At 41.1% G+C, this 18,462-nt stretch overlaps 1 protein-coding gene across 1 annotated transcript; it reads left to right on the top strand.

Annotated features, from left to right (window-relative positions):
- Positions 14,587-17,072, top strand: LOC8084453 (transcription factor TCP7). The gene has a single exon (XM_002454779.2). The coding sequence runs from the start codon at positions 15,136-15,138 to the stop codon at positions 15,865-15,867; it is 732 nt and encodes a 243-aa protein (XP_002454824.1). The 5' UTR covers positions 14,587-15,135; the 3' UTR covers positions 15,868-17,072.

Here is an 18,462-nt window from a genome sequence, read left to right as displayed (position 1 = left end):
CATATTTTAAGCACTGGTTTCACCAGTTGTTGGTGTGTATACTGGTACATGGTCGTGCTGCGGTCCAAAACTTTATGTTATCGACATTTCATTTAGTATAAGGCCCTGTTTGGCTACCTTTTTCCCCCTCCTTTTTGGTTAAAGCCAAGCTTATATATAATGCTATAATTTCGGAGGACCCTCTTCCTCTTCCTGATGGGACTGGGACTGCCCGTGGTTGATGTCATATGTAGCCTGTTTGCTAGTCATGGTCGAAAGTACTGTTTGCTGATTTAAGTATAGTTTATAAGACAAGTGAACGGAATGGAGCTCAAGAACACCAACGGGTTTCAACTTCACCTGGGAAGAATGGATTCGGGCTTTCACCTGCGCTACTCATGACCTCGCAGGAGAAAGTAAAATTTGCTCTATGAAGTGTTCGTGATGCGTGTTACTGTTACCTCGCAGTCGCAGGAGAAAGTAAAACTTTTACTCAAATTATTGGATGTGCATCGTTCCGTGGGCACAGCACGAGAGAGAATATTATCCATCCATCGGTGACAAAGAGAAAAACTAGGGGCTACCGTCGTCCGTCGGCCGTATATTATGTTACCGACTGATGATGCCAGCCAGCCGATACTATATTTACCAGTTTATTTAGGCCGAGATATTATTGACATTAAAAAATTAGTTTACCATAGCTTAGGAGGACCTGTGCGGAACGGACTATAGTTCGCGAATTTTTTGACTTTGGTTTTGTAGTATTTTCGTTTGTATTTGATAATTATTGTCCAACCACTGACTAATTAGTTTCAAAAATCCGTTTCACAAAATACAGGCAAATTATGCAATTAGTTTTTGTTTTAACCTATGTTTAATGTTTATACATGCATCCAAACATTTGATATGACAAGAAATTTTGAAAATCTTTAACAAACAAAAAAAGCATGGGCAGATAAGTTACGAAGCCAGAAATTATGCATAAAAGGGTCGGTGCCGGCTAAAGAATTTCAAAATATGAGAATTAAATGTACCTCAGTTGTTTAGGTTTTTGTCTCGAGGTTAGCTGCCTATTTTTTCTTGATTTACTTTACTATTGGACGATTTAACCATGCTCGCTATTCTTTAGGTAGTAGATGATCGTGTATATTGACAGTAGGGCACATGTGATGACTCATGAATCTTGAAATCTACAAGCTTAGTACCCCTCTGTCTAGGAAAGAATGTAATTCTCATTTTTCGAGGAGTCAAACAGTTTAAATTTTGACTAAATTTATGTAGAAAACTATTACCATTCATGATATATAAGTACAATTAGATTAGTTTTAGCATATATTTTCATAATAATTTTTTAGAGATATAAATGCTAATATTATTTAGAATAAACTCGGTCAAACTTAAAATACTCTAACTGATACAGATCCTATAAATGCATTTTTTCTGGACAGTGAGTATTGTGGAAGTGCTCATACCTATGGTAGGTGACTATGTCCGGAGATAATAGGGTACACATGATTACTCATAAATCTTGAAATATATCGGTCAAGTATTTCAAAAGTGCTCAGTGGAGTATGACATGTGTTTGATCATAGGAGTGTGTGTACATGCATGTTCGTGAGTGTGTACATTTATACTATGATTCACAATAAAAAGTGATGGTCGCTGAATTGTTATTGAAAGTTAAATACACGTTCAATAAAATATAAAGTATGATGAAACATAAGTATTTTAGTAAACTAAAAAAATTAATAGATATATCCTAATATGATAGGCAAAAAAATTAGGTAAATCAAAATATTTTATTCTAATTATATTCTATGTGGTTTTGTTGTCTAAAAGATATCATAAACACTATAATGAGATTTTCTTTATCATATTATTTTTATATAAGCATAGACTATTTACTAATATGTTATATATTTACAAAATCTGTATTGTGTGTGGTGGGGGGGGGGCAAAGGCCCCCTTGGACGGACTTTGAAAAATAAAATTACAACCATATCAGTTGCGTAAGTTATTTCAACATTATATCTTTTAGGGTATTGTTTGGAGGTCTATCATAGGGCATTGATGTAGAGTACACGCATAATGGTTCTTTAGATATTATTAATTCCATTGAGAGAAAACAACTTCATTGGCACAAGTTATATGAGATCATTGTTGGACTAGCATAAGTTATTGAATATGTGTATATCAGCTGCAGAATATAGATTGTCGATTTTTTTATATTTAACCACAAAATGTCTTATCAGACCACTAGAACTTCGCACCCAATGATATTAGATTTTGGGTTAGCAAAATTAAACTCTGTAGAAAACAGGAAAGAGAGGTCAATATTTACTACTAGGTATATTGCACATGAGGTGTTTTCAAGACAATATGGAAGACTAAGCAACAAATCTGGCATGGTGATTCTGGAGATGATGGGAGCAAGGAAAATGGAAAATCTTGCTGCGACTGGTAGCCGGACCTTTCCAAATTATTTGTTTGATCATTTGGATGAGCTTTGCAGCAATATTACCGGTGAAAGAAACTATGAAGCGATGGCTAAGGTTATAAAGAAAATGGTGATACTGGCTATGTATTGTGTTCAAGTTTACCCACCACTCGCGGAACAATGGGGCAGCAGGGGCATGCCCCCCCCAAGCACAGTAAATTCTTTTAAATATCTATAAAAAAATTCAATTGCATAGTAAAAAAGTTATTATTTCATTCTTATTTAATGATAATTATTGTATTTTTTCTGTTACGAATACTAAGGCCTTGTTTAGTTCACTCCAAAAACCAAAAATTTTTCAAGATTCTCCGTCACATCAAATCTTATGGCACATACATGGAGCATTAAATATAGTTAAAAATAAAAACTAATTACACAGTTTGCCTGTAAATCGCAAGATGAATCTTTTGAGTATAGTTAGTCCATATTTGGATAATATTTATCACAAACAAACGAAAGTGCTACAGTAGCTGAAATCTTTTCATTTCGGCAACTAAACAAGGCCTAAATATATATATGTAAAAATGTTGAAAAGCTATTAAACGTACACTTGTTGTATATATTTATTATGTTTATGAGGTGTCATCGTATTGTCTAGCCCCCCTAATCAAAAGTTCTGGTTGCGCCTCTCCCCAGCACAAAGGCCTCCCAACAAGTAAAATACTTGAAAGTAAATCCTTTAAACTGGTGTTGCTGCCAAAAGTGGAATTTTGAGAAATTGTCAAAACCAAGGTATTATTATCATTCCCAAGGTCTACTATTCTAGTGCATTTATCTGCATTAACATCAACTATGATTATAGTATATTTGGTCTTGTTATTTTTATTATTTTATAAAGTTGTATGTATGTATATATGTTCTTACTACTAGTTTTAGTGCAACATCCACAACCTATTTTCCCCATGTTAGATCAATTAATATTAGACTTGTGTGCGTATACCACTATATATTTAGCAGATATCTATCTAATCTGTATCTACGTTTTTGTCTCTTGTTCAGGATTCTTCCGGTAATTGACCTATAGCTTGTGTCATGCACTACCCTAGACCAATTCTCTCTTGACGGCATGGAGTACTCCCCTCGGTCCCCACCTCCCGTCATGGGTGCTACTTTGTTCCCGATGTTCATGGCAAAACCGAAGCGAAAAGGTCCTCATCGTCAGGGACGGTCCACACACCCTTGAAAAAACCCATCTCGCGTGCTCTGAGCCTTGACATGGCCCGCATGTTAGAGAGGGGAGCCAAAAGAATGGTGTGGCGTGAGTTTCCCTATCCTTATCCTTTCACTGGACATGACCCCCATCCCACGTGCTCTTAAGTTATTGCACCACAATTAGCACCTGTCATCTTTCTACAATAGTAAGTGTTCAATTGTTAGGATTAATCTGAGCATGCTTGGGATTAATGAATGGTCACTATATTGTAGTGCTCTCTATAGCCTATAGTACTTTGCCAATATGTTATAGTGCTCTCTACGATCACTCTTTTAATTCAGAGACATTGCACAAGCAATCATCTATGCATGTTGTGACATGATGAAATTCAAAATTTTATAGCTTTCATAACTTGTGATGTGAATTTTTTTGGTCTTAAGTATGTTTTAGGTGCTGTGGAAAACAGTGGATAGTGCCTTTAGCTGTGGAGACAAATCATCTTTGATGAAAGAAGATATAAGCATCTGAGCAAGCAGGTCTCCCACCTAGTTCATGAGAAGGATACATGAGCGAGCAGTTGCATATTGTGAGTCCTAATTTTGCTTGATGTCCAATCAGTTTTGGAATTCTACTACTCAAGAATTTTTTTTCTTCCCAGTTAAGATGCTTTCTAAGCAACAATATTAAACTGAATATTCAATAGAAACGAGGTCTGGTGCATATTTATATGTGAAGTCAGTTAGCTGCTGAGATAACTCCTTGTTTTGTCATTGTTCAGCTCTGTTATTTCTAACTAGGGGGTGCTTTTAGTAGACAACACATTTTCCATGAACTCTCCTAGTCACATGGTCTCTACTTTGATGCAATCATGCCATTATCACTTGTTCATGTACGTGCAATCTAGTAGATGTTTTTTTGCTTGTAAAGAGAGCTTTACTAACCAAGACACATATTGCTAACTTAGTCATGATGAACCCAACACAAGTTTTCCATAAACATTGTGACATGATCTCTCATGAATGCTTATTTTTATCTTGTTTTGAATGTAGGATATGGAGATGAATGGATGTATAGCATATAATGTGTATCGATGTTGAAGGGCTTGCAGGAAGTAGAAATTAAACTTCTGTTTTTTGTACATTGGTTGCATAGCATTGCAATTTGGGTTTGCTTTATTTTCAAGGCCTTTACAATGTAGCTTAAGATTTGCTGACATTGTACGAACGACTTCAGTGATGATTATATGTGTATCAAACAGTTGAGTGTAACATTTAATGTTGGCTGGTATGGGGATGCATAGTTAAATTGAAAGGATCCACTAATGAATGATTTGAATAGTTCAATAAGTTTTTATTGATATTAAAATTGTGGTTGACAACAGGTTTGATCCTTCCCTGATGACAGATGGCTGACAGGATAAGTTTCAGCCTTCCCTAACGGTAATGTCACTAACAAGGTAAATTTCAACATTTCCTCATGGCATGACACCGACCAGAGAAGTCTCTTCTGACAGAAATAAAAAACCGATGCAAAAACTCTCTCCTGACGGTAGTAACCGTTAGGTATGATTCTGTGACGGCTTTCCGTCAAGGAAGGCACACTATCCTTGACAGTCTATCTCCCACGGGCCATCTCTGACGGTAACCGTCATGAAAAGTTTTCCCTAACGGTTTTTTTACCTTCCCTGGCGGTTTTAGCTGCCACAGAAAAAGTTTGCTGGGGTAGAGATATGATGCATATAGAAATACCCTAAGCCGTGGATTGATAGCGTACAAGACATAAAGGGAGGATGTCAACAGGTCCTCCCAATCCGAACAGTGCCTTGATGCTGTTACCCTACCTTGTGGGACTGAGAAAAGAAAGTTGTATGAAAACAGGCTCTTATGGGGATTAGTGGACCTGCTTCCTTCTTTTTTTGAGCAGAGCATACACATCTTTATTCATCAAGAGATGTATAGGATTTACAAACAGAAAAAAGTCTACTTTTCCTCCCTCAACTTTCACAAAAATCCATTTTTCCTCCCTCAACTCCAAAACCGGATAAACTAACTCCCTCAACTTTTCAAATCGTGCATTTTACCTCCCTGGAGCGGTTCGAAGGCGGTTTTGCTACAGTGACGGTGGTTTTGTATTTTTCTTTTTAAATTATTTCAACTAAATATTTGAAAAATCATAGACAAAACATAAAATAGAAAATCTAATTTTGTTGGACTCCACATAAGTAGATCTATACAATGAATATATAATATGGTATGCTTTAGTACAAAGTTTTTGCTATAAAGGTTTTGTCTTTTTCTTTTTATTTATTTTGGCTAAGTATTTAAAAATCAAAGTAAATTACAAAAAATCATAAAATATAAAATATAATTTTATTAGACTTTACATGATCATATCTACATAGTGAATATATAATATGGTATGATTTAGGCCTTGTTTAGTTCACACTAAAAACCAAAAAGTTTTCAAGATTCCCCGTCACATCGAATCTTGTGGCACATGTATAAAACATTAAATATAGACGAAAACAAAAACTAATTACACAGTTTAGCTGTAAATCACGAGATGAATCTTTTGATTCTAGTTAGTCCATGATTGGATAATATTTGTCACAAACAAACAAAAGTGCTACAGTACCTAAATCTTTTCACTTTTCGGAACTAAACAAGGCCTTAGTATAATTCTTTTGTTGTAACATTAGATCTATGGTTTTCTCTAGTTAATTGAAATAATTCATAGTTGTAGGTTCTATAATTATTTTGTCCGACTACAACATACATATATTATATGTTCATTATGTATAGATATTCATGGGAAGTCTAACAAATTAGATTTTCTATTTTACGATTTTTCTATGATTTACTATATTTTTTCAAAGATTCAGCCAAATAAATAGATAAAACAAAAGGAGAAAACCTTTATAGCAAAAACTTTATACTAAAGCATACCATATTATACTTATGTGGAGTCCAAAAAAATTAGAATTTTAAAAAAAGACAAAACCATCATTATTGTAGCAAAACCACTGAGGGCCATCCTGATGGACATGTCAACCTGTCTTTTGCAGAGCTGCCGTCTCCATCCTCAGGACTCTCCTTTCGTCTGATAAACTAATCATTCATATAATCTTATTATATACTACTATGTAGTACACCCGCACTTTATATAATAATAATGGATAATCTTTTTTGCAAAATAATAGTGTCCACTCACCCTCTCTCCCGTCACCCCCTTCACGCAACCAACGCCGACGCTGCTGGCCACATCTCTCGTGCGCCGACTGCAGCCGCCGGTGCAGCGCCTCCAGCCCGCGCAGGTCCTCCTTCACGCCCTCCTCGAAGAACCGGTCCAGGCAGGGCCCTCCACCGCATCCCGTCGGTCGAGCTCATCGGAGCCACCCCGCATGGATCTGGATCTAGAGAGCTCGTCGGTGAGCGGTCGCAGGTGGTGGTGCTGTACACGACGTCGCTTCACCGTGGTGCGGCGCACGTTCGCGGACTGCACCGTGGTGCACGCGGCTTCTGCGTCGCCATGGACGAGCGGGCGTGTCCACGGACGCCGCGTGAGCCCGCGCCTTCGCGCTCCCGCAGCTATTCATCGGTGGCCGCCTCGTCGGCGGCGCGGACGAGGTGCGGCAGCTCAGCAAGACCGGCCAGCTTCGGCGCCCGTCCTCTTCCCAAGTTTACAGTTGCCGTCATGGCCGTCGCTGTTGACGTCCCCATCCAGCTCCTCCGCTCCGGCCGGCAGCTCCACGAGCTCCTCCTCAAATCGGCAGCTCCACCAGCTTCTCGTACAACTCCCTCATCACCGCCCTCTTTAAGTCCGGAGACCATCTTGGCTTGCTCGTGTGTGCTGCGTCATCGTCCATGGCGAGGGCAGAGGAGAAGCAGAGCCTCGGTCCATGGCAAGGGCGGAGGAGGAGCAGGGCTAGTGCGTGGTACATCGCTGTCCACCTGTTCGATAGTATGTCAGAGGTGAGTCTATGCAAAACAAACCGACCAACCAAAGACACCCAGTTGCTAGCCAGACTTAGATAGTATATGCAACCAAACAAAACAAATCCACCTTAGCTTGCTAAGGCCAAACTTAGGCTAGCCTGGCTTAGTTTTACTAGCCAGGCTTGTATTAGAAACGAACCAAACACACCCATAATGTCTACCTAGTGGAGGCAAGGTAGCAGGGGCACCGGCGAGAACAGCCGGTGTAACTGAAAGGAGACTTGAAAATGAGTGGTAAAATCAAAATAAAGTCAACTTTAGTGGAGTTTTTATGGAAGTTTTGTGCACATGACATGACATTGTATTGATGAAGAAAAAGATGATAAGAGTTTCATGGGAGTAAAGATAGCTTCATAGGAATAAAACTCTTCAACACTATTTTCAAAATACAATTATTTTAGAAACTAGACCATGAAACCTTTATTGAGAACTGACCTAAGAAAATATTGTACTAGTATACATATTCCTCTCTTTGTCTCATAATAAAAAAGGTGGTCCTTTGCTTTTTTCCGTTGAGCCAACCAATCTCAAGCTCGATCAAATATGTACTCCCTCCAGGTTCATTTTTTTTATCTCTAAAATATAACTTTGATTTCTTATTTTTATAAAAATATTTATTAAAAAGTGATATATATATATATATATATTATAAAAGTATATTTAAAGATAAATTTATAACTATATTTCTAAACTACGTAATGTAATATTATTTATAATTTATATTTCTAATATGAGACCTAAATCTTGTCTAAAACGGTTTCTTTTACCAACGTGGAGGGAGTATAAAAGATAGTAATATATGTGATGTGCAGTGAACGTCATTAGATGAATCAATAGAACAAGTATATTGGTTATAATAACAAACCTAGTTGGAGATACTGTTGTGGATAATATCAATTTTAGAAATCTAGTATAAGTTAATACAAGTTTTGAATTGATTCAAACAGACCTAGAATGGTAGAAGTAGTATGTGGGTGGAAGAATTTGAGTGGGTAGAAATGGGATGATTGGACCAGGCAGCGTTACGGGCAGCCAAAAGTAATTTCGATGCTACGTATTCTTTCTGTTCCGCAAATAAACACAATTCTAGTAATAAATTTAGACATATGTAATGTCCAGATTTATTGCTAGAATTAAATTTTTTTAATGGAAAGAGTACGTAGTACACTGTTTGCTCCTGCATGTGACTGCGGCCTTGTTTAGTTCCTGAAAATTTTTGCAGATTCCCCGTCATATCGAATCTTTAGACGTATGCATGGAGTATTAAATATAGATGAAAATTAAAACTAATTGCACGGTTTGGTCGGAATTGACGAGACGAATCTTTTGAGCCTAGTTAGTCCATAATTAGACAATATTTATCTACTATTCCTATTTTGCAAAATTTTTTGGAAGTAAAGCATGGAAGAGGAGTGAAAGGGAGTCGAGCACAGCCGCACCGGATCCGGACGGGAACGGGCCGGACAGACTTTCAGAGATAGGGTCCACGCCGACGTCACCAACGGATAGCCACAGGGATGGACAGCGTGGGCCCTACCTGTCTGTGTGTGAAGGAAAGGGAAACAACTGTTTCGCATCGCATCGCATCGCATCGTCGTACGGGCTCGATAGGGATGCCACACCCACCCGCTGCTCTCCAGGGTACAGCCGCACCACACGAGCTTACTTCTCTGTTAAGGCCTTGTTTAGTTCATCTTTAAAAACTAAAACGTTTTCAAGATTCTCTGTCACATCATATCTTGCAGCATATGTATTAAGCATTAAATATATAAAAAACAAAAACTAATTACACAGTTTGACTGTAAATCACGAGACAAATCTTTTAACCCTAGTTAGTAAATGATTGGACAATATTTACCACAAACAAACAAAAGTACTTCACTAGCGAAATCCAAAAATTTTTCACATCAAAAAGGCCTAAACCAGAACTTTTAGGCCTTATTTAGTTCTAAAAAAAAATTACATATTTTTTTAGATTTTTCGTCACATTAAACCTTGCGGCACATGTATATAACATTAAATATAGATTAAAAATAATTAATTACATAGTTTATCTATAATTTACGGAATAAATCTTTTGACCCTAGTTATCTATGATTAGATAATATTTATCAAATACAAACGAAAATTCTATGGTGCTTATTTTTTAAAAAAATTACAACTTAACGAAGCCTTACTCATCCCCCTTCTTGACCATTTTCCCCTCCACGGCTCCATCCTCTTCTCTCTCGTCTGATTGCTAGGAAAACAAAGCATCCAAGCATCATGTATATATTTTCCATCGCTTATTTACGACTTTCACTGATTCGCTACGCCTATATTATAATATAACATACTAGACCTGTGCGTTGCTGTAGGAATTTTAATGCGTTATGTGGTATGCTAACATGGCCATATGTATTAGTGGATGGCGTAGCTTACCAATGTCGATAACTTGCATGAATGCATGTGCTAGTAGGCTGTAGATAGCTTGCATGTTGATATTAACTTATATAGTGGGATTTAAAATTATAAAAGATATAGATAATATTCGTAGTGATAAATCACAATGAAGAATCACTTTACATAATCATGAGAGAATCACTTTACTCTAAAAAACTATTAAATAAATCTCCAACTAACTTCATTAGAGAGTCAACTCTTGGAGCTCTACCTTACAAGCTTAGGCCCTGTTTAGTTGCCATCTAAATTTTTTTTCATCCATCTCATCGAATCTTTAGACACATGTATGGAATATTAAATGTAGATAAAAAATAAACTAATTATACAGTTTGGTTGAAAATCGTGAGACGAATCTTTTAAGCCTAGTTTGTCTATGATTAGCCTTAAGTGCTACAATAACTCACATGTGCTAATGACAGATTAATTATGCTTAATATGTAATTTGTTTTTTTATTAGTTTCTAAAACCTCTCCCAACATCCTTCCGACACATATGATGTGACACCCAAAAAATTTCCATCTCCAATCTAAATAGGGCCTTAAAAGTCCTAGACACTTAGGGGTGTTTGGTTGAAGGTGTTAAAGTTTAACAGGTACTGTAACATTTTTTATTTTATTTAGCAATTAGTATCCAATCATGGATTAATTAAGCTCAAAAGATTCGTCTCACAAATTATTCTCTAGCTGTGTGTTTTTAGTTTTGTAAATAGCCTATATTTAATATTTTATGCATATCTCTAAACATTCGACGTGATAGATGGTAAAATTTACCAGCTTGAACCAAACAGGGCCTTGGTACAACGATTAGAGCATCTTCAATAGTTTTGCATATTACTTTTGCATATTACTTTTGCATTCTTGATTTTTACCAAAATTCACAAAAACATCTCTCCAACAGTTTTGTATTTTTCGAAACTTGGCAAATTCCAGGGGAGGCTTGGCATATGCAAGTCCGTCCGCAACTTGGCAAACACCAATCTGCCGCGACTCCTGCGTGCGACCGCGACTCCCACGCGCAATCGGAAAACACCGATCACGGCAGCGGCAAGATAGAAGATCAGCGATCGTGGCTCAGTGGCCACCGGCTAGCGACGATTGTGTACTACTTGCCGATCTCTAGAGGAACTTGCACTGCTTGCCGATCTTTAGGCATTTCTTCCGGTGATCGACCGTGGATTTGCCGATCTCCAGGGAGCAGCTAGCGAGCCACGGGACGAAGCAACTGGCGGCGGACCTCCTCAACACGAGTGGCGGCGGACTTCCTAAACGCGTGAAGAAAGCCCGCGAACGGACTGAGACCGCGCGCATGCTGAAAAGTTTCGGCAGTTGAGACATTGTAGTAAATGTCAAGTCAAATTTGTAAAACTCTTAAAGAAGTCTTGTTTTTTTCTTTCCATTTGCTTTTCAAAGTTGGCAAACTCTAGCAAACGGTAAAGAAAAAAAATGTCAAACTGTTGACGCTACGCTCTCTTTCGTCATCTACCTTTACCTAACTACGTTATGTACCTCTAGCTCTAGCTATACATGCACATATTTTTTATTTTATTTTTATTTACTTGTGGTCTCCATCGTGTAAGCAATCGCAATCGTGTACGTATTTTCCATTTCACCTTTTCTTTTGCACTTCCTTGTCGAGCAATTTTGATGATGGAGCCATCCATATCCTGATATCCATATCTTTCCTAAAATGTAGTCGAATCATTCTCAGTTTCAAATCCAAATATCCAATACGACGTAACAAATACTACATACTGGTCGACGTGGCAGCGGCTAAGTGTACGTGTGCCTTTGCTGAGTGCTGACCTGGCCCCGCGAGCAAAACCATCCAAAGAAACGTCGCTGCCTCGCTCGCCTACACACTCTGCTAGTGCTAGTGCTGTCCTTCCTCCTTGTACCATGCACCAACAATATCCACATCCTGTCTCCTGTGGCTGCTGTTTCATTCCAATTTAGGCCTTGTTAGTTCCAAAAAAAATTATAAAATTTTCAGATTTCCCATCACATCGAATCTTGCGGCACATGCATAAACTATTAAATATAGATAAAAAATAACTAATTACACAGTTTGTCTGTAATTTCCGAGACAAATCTTTTAAGCCTAATTAGCCCATGATTTAACAATATTTGTTAAATACAAATGAAAGTACTATAGTGTCCATTTTGTAAAAAATTTTGAAACTAAACTAGGCCTTAGTCGTGGTGTGGTGACTAGCTAGCTCACAAGTCATAAGGTTGTCACCAACTCCTCGTGCAAAATGAGAGACAAATGCAAAATAGGGTATTGCAATATGCACAATAAAAGACAGTCCTCCAACAAACGACGCAAATGGAGCACACGTTTTGGGTAGGAGGCGAACCAGGACACTTATTTGTGTCATATTTCTCCAAGCGCAAAATCTATGGCACCGTAGTGGTGGCCCCGTAGGAGGAGTGGCGGGGTGGAGCAGCAACGCTGCCAAGAGGTTGTCGTGGGGGCGTCTTAGGAGTCATCGGCCTTGGCTGCCGTGCCGGATCTAGACCCGCTCCCCACCGTGAGGGAGGTGCTCGCTTAGAGCTCTCCGGATCTCGTAGGGGAGGGAGCAGCCATGGGGCGGGGGCGTCGAAGGGAGGGAGGGAACTTCAGCGCTCGCCGGCCGTGCAGGAGAAGAAGCTCGCCGGTTGCACTGGGGAGCAGCTGCGGGGCGGGATCGCCGGAGGGAGGGAGGGAGGGAGGGAAGGAGGCGCTCGCTGATAGCGCAGGGGTGGAAGCTCACCGGCTGCACAGGGGAGGAAGCAGCCGCGGGGCGGGGTCGCTGGAGGGAGGGAGGGAAGGAGGCGCTCGTCAACCTCGGGATAGGGTCACCGACTGTAGTTTGAGTGCGGTAGTTTGAGTGCTCTGCTTTTGTTTTCGCGTTGTTGGAGAATGAAGGCTTTCGGTGCGTGACCCTTTTCTTGTCTATGACCCAAAGTCTATAATATGTCTCGTGTTTGCCTCTTTGTCGTTGGACACAATCTAAAACACAACAACGCCACTGCTACAACGCATGGGCTGATGGACAAGATCCAATTTGGCTGTGATGCGCTTCAAAAAGAAGAGGAGGAGGAGACTGAGTTATTTAGCTACTCCAAGTTCAAGAATTTAAAATTTGTGAAAAACAAGTTGGTGGATACATATATCCAATTTGCATAAAAACTTGGACCTGAATGTGGTTAATTTGGTACATGATTAAATCTGTGGCCAGAGTTGTCAACCGAGCTGCCCTATTGCGAGCAAGTAGAAGGCTTGTATGTCATGTGTCCAAAGCGAACCAAACCATTGACTGGATTGGACAAAATGAAACACAAGAGAAGCGGTTGACAAATTCTTCTGATGGACTAGACGACTAACAAAGTTTTCGGAGCTTACTTTCCTTTCCTTTCTTTTTCATCCTATAAGATACTAGTTTCAATTTTGCACTACAAAGAAGCACAAAAGGCAAACATATCCCTCGCATGGAATTCTCCACTGGCATCCTTGTGGTGGTAGATCTCGTGGCGCAAAATCTCTTCGTCTTAGAATGAGAAAGTGGTGGTGTCGTGAAGAGGAGCGTTGGAATGGGCAAAAGTCACTTTATCACACAACTAAAAAAGAATATGAAAACTTGCAAATTGATTGGTTTTGGAGGATAATTAAAACAACAGCAGAGAGAACTGAACATACTTAACCAAGGGTGAAGGATTATGTAGGAAACCACCCTTCATACATGGCTGGCCTGGCATGATTCCTCTTTCTTATTTAGTTCACCACGAAATCCAAAAAGTTTTCAAGATTTTCTGTCACATCAAATCTTACGGCACATGCATAAAGCATTAAATATAGACGAAAACAAAAACTAATCACACAGCTGTAAATCACGAGACAATTAGATAATATTTACCACAAACAAACAAAAGTACTGCAGTAGTAAAATCCAAATTTTTTACATCTAAACAAGGCCCTAGTCACCTTTCTTAAGACCATGAGGCTGTTTCGTACAGGAAGCGTTGCCCAGTCAGAGCCCATTTGGTTCCAGACAAACCGTCCGCCATGCCACACTTGCAATGGCGCCATAAAAAGAAACTTGTTTAAATTTACTTTTCTGTATATCTAAATTTTATAGAGATGACACAGGGGATCATTTTATCGTATTCATGGCTAAAAGGCAGTTGCTTCATATGTACTCCTCCGTCCGAAATTATAAATTACTTTGATTTTTTATATGTATCTAGACATAGTAAATCTTACATATCAAAATATAAATTGACTTATAATTTGGACAACAGTTTTGTATAAAAAAATACTCTCTTTATCGCTATATATGTTATTTTCTTTTCCCAAGAAACAATTTTGACTAAATATATATTAAATTATTGATATTTATGATACATAATTAGTATAATTAGAAAAGTCTTTGGATCTAGTTTTTTAATACATTTATTTAGAAATATATTTTTTAATATATTTTTTATAAATTAAGTCAAACTTATAGTATATATACAGACAATAATAGTTATGTAGAGATGAAGAGAGTGTAATGTGCTGGATAGTTAAAATGTCCATATCGTGATGAAATTGCAATTCGGATCATTTTTGAATCGGAGGGATGAGGACTCGTCGAGTGGACTAGTGGTCTTGTTTTCACACGCTGGGGCCAGGGAGCAGGGGCAGAGATGCCAGAGGGGATGAGGGCCCCACATCCCCTATTTTACTTTCAGCTACGCTACCGCAGTCCTAGGTAATCCAAATCACTGAAATCAGGGGTCCATAATCATCCTAGGCCCACATGTCATTGACTTTCAAGCTAGCCAGGGAGTGGGGACGCGAGGGTGGGGGCCAGTGGTCCCCACCGCTCTCCCCATGTGCTGTCTCCTCCACCCACCGGGCGGCTTGGCCCCTCAATCATTGGCCCCGCCCCGGCTCCATTCCTCTCTTCCTCCGCCACCGCCAGGCGCCAGTCGGCAGCCACCAGTCACCACCGCCTCCCTCCTCCACTCAAGCTCAAGCTCGCTGCCACAGAGAATTGGGCCCGGGCCGGGCCAGGGACAGCCTCCGTCCGTCCGTGCCACCCTCTCATGACGACGAGGCCAGACGGCAGCGGCAGCGCCGCGCCCGCAGACAAGCAGCTCGTGCCGGTCTCCAACGGCAACGGCAACTCCGGCGCGCTGGCCGTCCGCAAGGCGCCCTCCAAGGACCGTCACAGCAAGGTGGACGGCCGTGGGCGCCGCATCCGCATGCCCATCATCTGCGCGGCCCGCGTGTTCCAGCTCACGCGGGAGCTCGGCCACAAGTCCGACGGCCAGACCATAGAGTGGCTGCTCCGCCAGGCCGAGCCCTCCATCATCGCCGCCACCGGCACCGGCACCACGCCGGCGTCCTTCTCCACCTCCTCCCCGTCCTCGCTCCGCTCCACCTCCTCCACCAGCCCGCACCCGCTGTCCGCCTCCCCCACCGCCGGCCTCCCGCACGCCGCCGCGCCCTTCATCCTCGGCAAGCGCGTCCGCGGGGACGGCGCCGACGCCGAGCCCACCGTCGCTGCCCCGGCCCCGGGGTTCTGGGCGCTGCCGGCGCGGGCCGACTTCGGCCAGCTCTGGAGCTTCGCGGCCGCGCCGGAGATGATGGTAGCCGCGGCCGCCGCCGCCGCCGCCGCACCAGCCATGGCCGGGGAGGCGTCCGCCGCCAGGGTCGGCAACTACCTCCCCGTTGCGCAGGGCAACCTCAACCTGCTCGCCTCCTTCTCTGGCGGGCCCGCTCCCACAGCAGCTGCCGCCACCGCCGGCCGGGCCGAGGAGGAGACCGCCCGCTGAGCGGCTGAGGGTCGTCGTCAATTCCTCGTCATCCCCGGTTCCCGCGTCCCGTCCGCCGCCGCTAGGGTTTTAGGGCGGCCTGGCCTTCTCTTCCCCTTTCACTAGGGTTTCCATTCCACACAGTTTCGACTCCTCCGGTTTGCTTGCCTTGGCTGCTCAGCTCCATTCCGCGTGTCTTGTCTCTCTGTCAGTCAGTCTTTTGTGTGTGCGTGCTCAATTCGGGATGGATAGATAGATCGATAGTGTCACTCTCACTCAACTCTCAGTCGCAGCCATGTCGCCTTCCTTCCTTTTTTTTTTAATTTGGTTTCCTTTTCCTTTCTTCTAGTGTTATGTTGGCCACCCGAATTGGGTGGCCTTCAAGTAAGCAATCAAGCAAAGCAGCTGCAACAGATTATCATCACTCATCACTTGCTCAATTTCACTACAACGAGAAAGGAAACGCATGCAGGCTTGCTCTGCTATGCTCTGTTGTTCCCATTTGGGGCGGCGGCGGCATTGGAGGTCCAGCCGCTTGGTTGCTTGTCACTAGTCACTACTGGGTCTCTTGTGTCAGTCCACCCCTGCTTGCATCGCAGCATCCACTGTAGCAAAGCTCCTGAAGGAAGGATCCTGGCAGGTTTGCTGTTGGGGACTGTCACAACTCAAAACAGGAATGTGGTTTATCCTTGCTTTCTTTGTGAGCTGTTTCTTGCAACAGAACAAGAACAAAGCAGCAGGTCCAGTCTTCTCCTAGTTGCAAGAAACAAAGAGGAGTGAATACCTACAGCTGCATCAGCTCTCCCATCCTGTCCGATGATTGTGTTGTGTCTGTCAGTCTCGGAGGGAAGGGAAGACAGGCTGAGGCTGGCCCTGGCTGTAAGTTGTCCACATGTATGTTCCTCCTCTCCCTTGCTTGCCCTGCTCTGCTGCGTCTGCTTGCTGTGATTTTACTTAGCAATTAAGTTGGTTTCCTTTTGAGCTCTTATCTGGATTGGATTAGTGCTTGAGAATAATATAAGTACTGCTGGTAGTCTAAGTACTTATTTATTAGTCATCATCAGTTGTTGGTAGTAGCTCAGTTCAGGCCCTGTCCTGTATGTATGTATGAGTGTACACCATGTATGTAACCACGTACGGATATTGTTTGATGATGTGTTTGTTGATCAATTAATGGACAAAAAATAAGAATGGGAAAAATAAGGTTTGTTCCATTCAATTCATCATCCAGTTTCTTGCCATGGCTTATCAAAGATGTTGGTTGCTGCGTCTCTGTCTTGTACTCTTGTGTTGTGTTACTAGGTAACAGTACCGTCTAGGCAGGTTTCCCTTTGTATGCAGTGTCAATCGGACAATCATGGTTGCAAAATTGGGGCACGTAGTAGCCTGCCCTTGCCTCTCTTCTTTTTTTCTTTTTTTTTAACGAGGGAGGACACTGATGGATTGATAGTAGTCAGGTACTTGCGCGCTGCATTGGGGCAATGCAGCTGCAAATCCTGGTGCCTCTGTAGTAGTAATGCTGCAATTCTCTTTCTGTGTAGGATATTCCAATAGTAATCATGCATCCTTCTCGTCTGGCTCCTCTGGGCCTGGTTGGGTGTGTGGTACCGTGTGCCCTGTGGTGGTGGCAAACCAGCTTTTGATAAGGAATGGCGGCTGTTTTGGTTGGTGTCATCGCCTTTAATTAACTATAATGACCATCATTCTTGTGTTGATTCTCTGCACTGTTGCTGTCTGGTGTGGTGTTTCTCACCAGTCACTAGTCACTAGCCTCCGTCCTGTCTACTTCCCCTTTCCTTTTGGCCTTTTAACCTCCTTTTTCTTAAGCAAATCTGGTTGCCTGGCCTTTTGGATAAGATCTGAAACTGAGGCCTTGTTTAGATCCAATTTTTTTTTTGATTTTGACACTGTAACAATTTCGTTTTTATTTGACAAACATTATCTAATCATGAAGCAGCTAGGCTTAAAAGATTCGTCTCGTGATTTACAAGTAAATTGTGCAATTAGTTATCTTTTTTATCTACATTTAATGTTCCATGCATGTGCCGCAAAATTCGATGTGACGGAGAATCTTGTAAAGTTTTGGGTTTTTGGGTGTATCTAAACAAGGCCGAGTCGACGATGGTCAGCTCACCCTCTCTCCCGTACTTGTTTGTTTGGCTCATAAGCTATGACAGAAAATACTGTTGGCTGATTTGTTATGAAAGAAAAATATTATTGAATAACTAACAGATTTGTCTGATAAGCTCAAGAAAAAAACACGGCTCTTTCTGCTTAATTTGGCACTCTTTTTATTGCAAAGCCTTGTTTACTTCCAAATTATTTTGCAAAATATGAACAATACCACTTTTATTTATATTTGATAAATATTATTCAATCATAGACTAACTAGGCTTAAACTGTGTAATTAGTTATTTCTTTTATCTATATTTCGTGCTTCATGTTCGATGTGACATGAAATGTGAACATTTTTGCAACCTTGTTTAGTTCCAAAATTTTTTGGAAAATCGACACTGTAGCATTTTTGTTTGTATTTGACAAAAATTGTTCAATTATGGACTACTAGACTTAAAAGATTCGTCTCGTCAATTCCGACCAAACTGTGTAATTAGTTTT

The sequence above is a fragment of the Sorghum bicolor genome, chromosome 4 (genome assembly GCF_000003195.3).
Source record: "Sorghum bicolor cultivar BTx623 chromosome 4, Sorghum_bicolor_NCBIv3, whole genome shotgun sequence".
Taxonomy (NCBI): domain Eukaryota; kingdom Viridiplantae; phylum Streptophyta; class Magnoliopsida; order Poales; family Poaceae; genus Sorghum; species Sorghum bicolor.
The sequence above is the reverse complement of the archived record's forward strand: the minus strand, read 5'-3'. Positions and strand labels throughout refer to the sequence as shown.